Below are 7,500 nucleotides of genomic sequence, written 5' to 3'. Positions count from 1 at the left end.
TGTCTGTGTGTGTGTGTGTGTCTGTGTGTCTGTGTGTGTGTCTGTGTGTGTGAGTGTGTGTGTGTGTCTGTGTGTGTGTGTGTGTGTGTGTGTGTGTGTGAGTGTGTGAGTGTGTGTGTGTGTGTGTGTGTGTGTGTGTGTGTATGTCTGTGTGTGTGTGTGTATGTGTGTGTGTGTGTGTGTGTGTGTGTGTGTGTGTGTGTGTGTGTGTGTGTCTGTTTCAGGGTGACTCTGGTGGTCCTCTGGTGTGTCAGGAGCAGTCCCAGTCAGCCCGCTGGTTCCTGGCCGGTGTGGTGAGCTGGGGAAGAGGCTGTGCCAGGCCAGACTACTACGGCGTCTACACACGCATCACCAAATTCACCAGCTGGATCACAGAACACATCACCTCCTAAGGCCCACCTCCTCACCACCACCTCCTCCTCCTCACCACCAACTCCTCCTCCTTATCACCACCACCTCCTCCTCCTCACCACCAACTCCTCACCACCAGCACCTCCTCCTCACCACCACCTCCTCCTCCTCACCACCAACTCCTCCTCCTTATCACCACCTCCTCCTCCTCCTCACCACCTCCTCACCACCAACACCACCTCCTCACCACCAGCACCTCCTCCTCATCATCACCTCCTCCTCCTCCCTCCTCATCACCTCCTCCTCATCATCACCTCCTCCTCCTCCTACTCACCACCTCCTCCTAACCACCACCTCCTCCTCACCACCAGCACCTCCCCCTCCTCATCATCACCTCCTCCTTCTCATCACCTCCTCCTCCTCACCACCACCTCCTCCTCACCACCCCCTCCTCCTCCTCCTCATCACCTCCTCCTCCTCCTCACCACCTCCTCCTCACCACCCCCTCCTCCTCATCATCATCACCTCCTCCTCCTCCTCACCACCTCCTCATCACTTCCTCCTCCTCCTCCTCCTCACCACCTCCTGCTCATCATCATCATCTCCTCCACCTCCTCCTCACCACCTCCTCCTCATCATCATCACCTCCTCCTCCTCCTCCTCCTCATCATCATCATCACATCCTCCTCCTCCTCATCACCTCATCATCACCTCCTCCTCCTCCTCCTCATCATCATCATCACCTCCTCCTCCTCCTCATCACCTCATCATCACCTCCTCCTCCTCCTCATCATCATCATCATCACCTCCTCCTCCTCTTCACCACCTCCTCATCACCTTCTCCTTCTCCTCATCATCATCATCATCATCACCTCTTCCTCCTCATCACCTCCTCACCTCTTCCTGCATTCTGAGAAATGATGACAAATATGGATTGTTCTGCGAATCTGTTATCAGCTATCAGGTTTTTTCTCTAAATTGGACAGCAAGGCAAGCTTCATACAGAGACAATTCATACAGAGACAATTCAATGTGCTTTACATAAATAAAAACAAAAGGAACATCTAAAGAGGAAAAAACAATGTGGAAATACATAATGAAAATTATTGAAATTAAAAGATATTATGGATATATATAAATAATATATGTTATGGAATTTAAAAGAAAGTATAAAGCACATAGGTAGGTAGTAAATAAAAGACTAATAGTTAAGGCGCAGTAAGAACAGAGTTTAGAGCTCAGTCATACGCACAGGAAGTGAAATGTTTTTAACCTGGATCTAACCCTACTAGCTGACCTGAGTGCTTGGATCGAATTGGTTAATATTCTTTTAATACATTATAGATGTATTCAGGGCCTAATTCAGTGATCTATAGACTAATAGCAGCACTTTGAATATATCTTATTCTGTAACTAAATGGAAGCAGGTTTAAGATTTCAGAGCAATATGTAAATATATATTTCAGAGCAATATATATATATATCTTTCGGAGTAATGTGCTCTGTTCTCTTGGTTCTGGATAGAACTCGAGCAGCAGCATTTTGAATGAGCAGCAGCAGTTTAATGGTCTTTTTGAGCAGACCATTACAGTAGTCCACTCTACTGGAAATAAAAGCATGGATGAGCTTCTGTTGGTCTTTTTTTGGATGACGACACCCTTGATTGATTTTGGCTATGTGTTTAAGATAATAAAGGCTTTTTAGTCTATGAGAAGGCCAAGATTTCGAACTCTTTGGTTTGGAGTCAAAATGTCTAATAATGCTAATCCTCTTTGCTTTGCTCCCAAATTATCTCTTAAGAATGATCTCTGTTTTCTCCTTATTTAGTTAAAATGTTGGCCCATCCAGCATAAATTACCAGCATAAATTAAAAGCACCCACACTCTCTCTCTCTCTCTCTCTCTCTCTCTCTCTCTCTCTCTCTCTCTCTCTCTCTCTCTCTCTCTCTCTCTCTCACACACACACACACACACACACACACACACACACACACATACACAGATACCCAGATGTGTTTTTGCCATCCATTTCCTTTGTCTTTGTCTGTAGGTGGAGAGGAAGTTAAAAAATGACAGTTGTGCTGTCAGTATTAACCACACTTGAAATATTCCGTTACCTCATGTTTCTTTATTTAGGCCTAGATGGTTTGGTTGGTCTGTCAGTCAATAACAAGTCACAGTTTCAGCCCTATTTAAGACACACCCCATTTGGTCTGTTTTGTCTGTCCAAAAGTTTGAAATGTATAAAAAAACATAACTCATTTAATTAAACGATGTATTTAATGTAGAATATGTGATGAAATATTATTATGAAGGAGATATTACTAAATAAGGTGTGCAAATTCTTGTAAAGAAAACAAAACAAATAAAGACTTAGTTTTGTTAATACTTCAACCTTGAAGTGAACTTTCTGGTCGTACAGGTTTTGACTTGACTTATTCCAACTGCTCTTATTTTTGTCGTTCTTACAAATGTACAAATGAGTGTCTGTGCCACTTTTGCAGTTCACCACTGGTCCCAGATCAGTTTCCATTCAATGTTATGTTATCTGATTGTGCATCAACCATTATATGAAATGAAGATGAGGTGTATTGGCCAAAATTGAATTGCTGAATCTGAATTGCAGTGTAGATATTTCACAGGATGATCTGCAATAAAATAATTGTTATAAACAATATGCAATCCAGACATGGCAAAACACTGTGCTATAAGCATAATGCCTGATCACAGGCTGTTTGTGTTTACATACACGACATGCCTACTTACAATTGAATATCTGTGTCAGTTTGCACAGGGTTTTTGATTGGCATTTTAACACAGCCTCTGACAAATGTGGTGTCTAAACGTGCTCGGAGGAATCTTGGGGCAGATGAGGTAGAAGGAGCTGTCAGCGAGAGAGGAAGAGAGGCAGGCAGGAAGAGGCCCTGAGGGGAGCGTCTGCTCCAGGGCAAAAGGCATCCTGTGCTCTCACAGACCTTTATGAGGCCACACTGTGCCTTTGGGTCGCAGAGGCGGATATGAGACCTTTATGAGACCTATATTATATCTCTATGCGACTGCACTGATCCTTTGGGTAGGCATCCTATATGAGATCGCACTGTGCCTTTGGGTAGGCAGAGCAGATATGAGACCTATATTATATCTCTATGCGACTGCACTGATCCTTTGGGTAGGCATCCTGTGCTCTCACAGACCTATATGAGGTAGCACCAAGGCCGGATTAACCATTAGGGCAACTGGGCACTTGCCCAGGGCCCATGACATCAAAGGGGCACTTGACAACGTTGTTGACAAATATCACGTTATGAACGCAGTCCTGGCAGCGCATGGTGATGTCTGTTGTGCCTCCGTTGGTATAGCATAAAACGTGAGTTGTATTAAAACATAGCGTGTGTAATGTGTAGTTATTTCGTTCCGTTTGTTAACCTTTCCTGCTGTCGGAGGCTGTCTCGTAGTTGGAGATTGCAGGGGAGTAAAATGCTCCATGGCCGAAGTAGATTAGCCTACATGTTTTTAACTTCGGGTTAATTCCCTTCCCGTTACGTCTGCTGCTGGTTAGTAAATATAGACAGCAGGAAAGTTTAGCAAACGGAATGAAATAGCTACACATTACACACGCTATGCTTTATTAAAACTCACGTTACTCACATATTGGTTAACACTGTTACAGCACATAAATCTTTGACGCTGCATCCAAACTATGCGTCACCATTCTCCCTCCCTGTACGTGCTCTTCTTAAAGGAGCCGCACCATTTTACTAAACGTTCTTGCAATGTCAATCATTTAATTTAAATATACTTATTGGCCTTATTGTGCACGCTTGTGCGTTTAACAGCGCTTGTTTGTGTGAGAGAGCATTTAACTGTTGATGCCTCAGTTTAATAAAGCCAGGCTATTCATAAAAAAAACGTACGTCAATGTGGCATTAGTACTATGAACAGTTGAGATTGATTCCTTCTGGCTCGGTTCGGATTCGAAAAAAAAAATTATTTGAATGCCTGTCGGACTGGGTCCGGGCTCGGTTACTATTCTGTCGGACCGGGCCGGGCTCGGACAGAAAAAATCGTCCCAATCCATGCTCGAATGCTCATGTATTTGTATTTTTGTACAATCCGGGACAGAATTTTAAGTTTAAGGCCATAATCACTGCTGTTGATGTGCAATAATTCTTATGGATGCATGGAGCACTTTATTTCAAGAGTTCAATATTTCTGCATTGCAGTTCAATTAAGTTATTTTTGTTTAAAGACAATAAAAAAGTGTTTTCCTTAATTGTGCCCATTATTGTAATTTCCAAGAAGGTATAACTCTGAGAATTCCAATCACATTTGTTTTAAATATCGTCTAATTATCGTCAAAATGAAAAAAAAAATAGAGATATTCTTTTTTGCCCATATCGCCCACCCCTAGTGTTAATGAGAGAAGTTTTAAAAGTAAAGATAGGTCATTAGGCCTCATAATGTTTGTGTAGTCATGAGTTCAGTCTTTAAAGGAGAGGCCAGTTGTAAGGTCCATTTGTTTAAATAAAAATAATAAGGATATATATAGTAGTGAAGTGATCAACATCAAATGTTGAATTGTGATACAATAAACATGATCTTGACTTTGAAATTACATGCAACAGTGTAGCCAATGGTTTACTTTTACTAAAAACACACTAATTGCCTGCTTCATGGTTGGTGATAATTTCACATTTTTGCATTTTTAAAATGTTCCATGGTTTTAAGTTAAGGCCTACCTAGCTGTTTGCTTTCAAGATAAGTACTCATCAAGCCACCAAGTTCTGTTAAAGATTAATTGTAAAAAGTTATGCACATTTGTGCGTCTGAATGGTCTCTTGAATGCATGCACTTTATGCTGAGGCTTTTGTGCACACATACATCTCCACTAGTGTAGGCTATGATCTTGATAATAGCGACTTTACGATTGTTTGGCGGCGGTGGGCGGGGGGGGGGCCTTGAGCCTTGTTGCCCAGGGCACAGAAAATTGTTAATCCGGCCCTGGGTAGCACTGTGCCTTTGGGTAGGCAGAGCAGATATGAAACTTTCCCACGGCATGAGAGCGGTCATCATGAAATATTGTGATGTGTGTGAGTATGTGTGTGTGTGTGTGTGTATGTGATGTGCGTCTGTGTGTGTGTTTGTGCGTGTGCGATGTGTTTGTTTGTGTCTAACCTTTACTCATGCATGAACACCCGTATATTGATGTGCCATGCAGTTAATGGGCCCTATCTTGCACCCAGCGCAATTGACATTGTCACCGACGCATGTATCATTCCTATCTTGCACCCGGCGCACAGCGCGATTTTCCCTCCAGAGGCGCGCTTCGAAATGAACTTGCGTCGACATGGGCGGGGGCGGAACAGAGAAGGCGTTTCTCTGGCGCAAGTGGTATTTTGCAGTTTCAAAACAACGCCGTGCGCCGTGCGCCATTGACCAAAAAAAAGCTGGTCTAATGTGAGGCGCAATGTCTAAAGTCTGTAACGCGTATTCAGAACGCTATTTTAAGGGCGCATGTGCTTGCCCGCACAGTATAGGACCTATAGGCTACACTTTACTTCGGTCGTCTTCACGAGAGATTTACACCAATTGTTTGGCAAGCCATATATAATTACAAGGAAAATAAACCACATGAGGAAATCATTGTGATATCCGTATCCAAGACATTTTAAAACTAGGCATACATCTAGCGTACACAATTGACCCAAATGATTCAGGTTAATTGAAGCTGCGTGACATTTGATTTATTGTATGGCTTTGTTGCATTTATTTAATGCCAGTATTATTATAAATCTTGTAAACTCATCTTTGTGTATGTGGACTTTATTTATGTACCTTGGGTTTGGTCAGCTGGTGCACTGGCTTGGGTGCCGATTTCCATGCCCCCAAATCCCTGCAGGCTCTCAGGCGTGAGGGTAGACGTGGCGATGTCCTCTGCTGCCGTCAGATCCTGGGTCGAGGCAGATCCACCTCCCGTGAAGGCACGAGAACGTGTGTTACCTTCCAGCTTGGATGTCCCACGTCTACGGACGTCATTATAGCGTTTTCGGCAACGTTTTCGGGTGCCCCGTTGCAGAAACAATCACGGCAATATCTTGACATGCTTGCTTGACTTTGCTTACTTTTGGAGGGTTTCTCGCATCCCCATATATATCTATCTCCCGGCTTTTTACAAAGCCATACAATAAATCAAATGTCACGCAGCTTCAACTAACCTGAATCATTTGGGTCAATGTGTAGGCTACGCTAGATGTATGCCTATTTTTAAAATATCTTGGATATGGATATCACAATGATTTCCTCAAGTGGTAAATACTTTATTTTCCTTGTAATTATATATGGCTTGCCAAAAAATTGGTGTTAATCTCACGTCGGTCTCCTCGGCTGTGAACTTTTCCGGTCTTCCACCAGGTAATTCCGCCATCAAAATAACAAGGCGCTATGGACTATGCGCTCCTCGCTCTTAAAGGGAATGTGAAATGACGCTCGGATTGGTTTATTGCATATTACGCCCAAACCACACCTATGGCTGAGTAACCTCCTTTGGACCAACCCTTTTGACACTTGCGCTGGACGCAAGTGTGTTTTTTCCGCCGTTAAAATAGCAACTGCGCCATAGAGCCGCCCACACAGCTACTTGCGCTTGGCGCCGTCCTACTTGCGTTTCTGATCGGCAAGATAGGGCCCATAGTGTGTAAGTGGGGATGTGCGTGAGTGAGAGAGAGAGGGAGAGAAAGAGAGTGAAACAAAAAATGCAATTTAAGTGTGAATGAGCAAGAGAGAGACAGAGAGTGTGTGTAAGTGTTGTGTTAGGGGCGGTTGGGAAATGAGCATGCTTAAGGAAAAATCAACCGCACACTTGCAGTTTTGAAGTCACACAAACAACCGGTTCAGCAACCTGTCACATTATTTAGCACTTAAGATGTTGTTTGTGTTGTTTGTTGTTTACACTTTAAGAAGTACTTTAAAAACAAATGTGGAGTCTAAACGTGCTCGGAGGAATCTTGGGGCAGATGAGGTAGAAGGAGCTGTCAGCGAGAGAGGAAGAGAGGCAGGCAGGAAGAGGCCCTGAGGGGAGCGTCTGCTCCAGGGCAAAAGGCATCCTGTGCTCTCACAGACCTTTACGAGACCTATACGAGCTCACACTGTG

The 7,500-nt window shown here is 43.6% G+C and overlaps 1 protein-coding gene across 1 annotated transcript in view; it reads left to right on the top strand.

Moving 5' to 3' along the window:
* Positions 1 to 392, top strand: part of tmprss6 (transmembrane serine protease 6) — a gene marked incomplete at both ends in the record, with an annotated part of 21,096 nt that extends 20,704 nt beyond the window's left edge. Inside the window, one exon of the mRNA XM_080844023.1 lies at positions 225 to 392. Coding sequence (XP_080700149.1) covers positions 225 to 392 — 168 coding nt within the window. The remainder of the gene's footprint in view (positions 1 to 224) is intronic.
* Between the last annotated feature and the right edge of the window lie 7,108 nt (positions 393 to 7,500).

Source organism: Sprattus sprattus, assembly GCF_963457725.1.
Source record: "Sprattus sprattus genome assembly, chromosome: 1".
NCBI lineage: Eukaryota > Metazoa > Chordata > Actinopteri > Clupeiformes > Clupeidae > Sprattus > Sprattus sprattus.
This window is presented reverse-complemented; position numbering and strand designations above follow the sequence as displayed.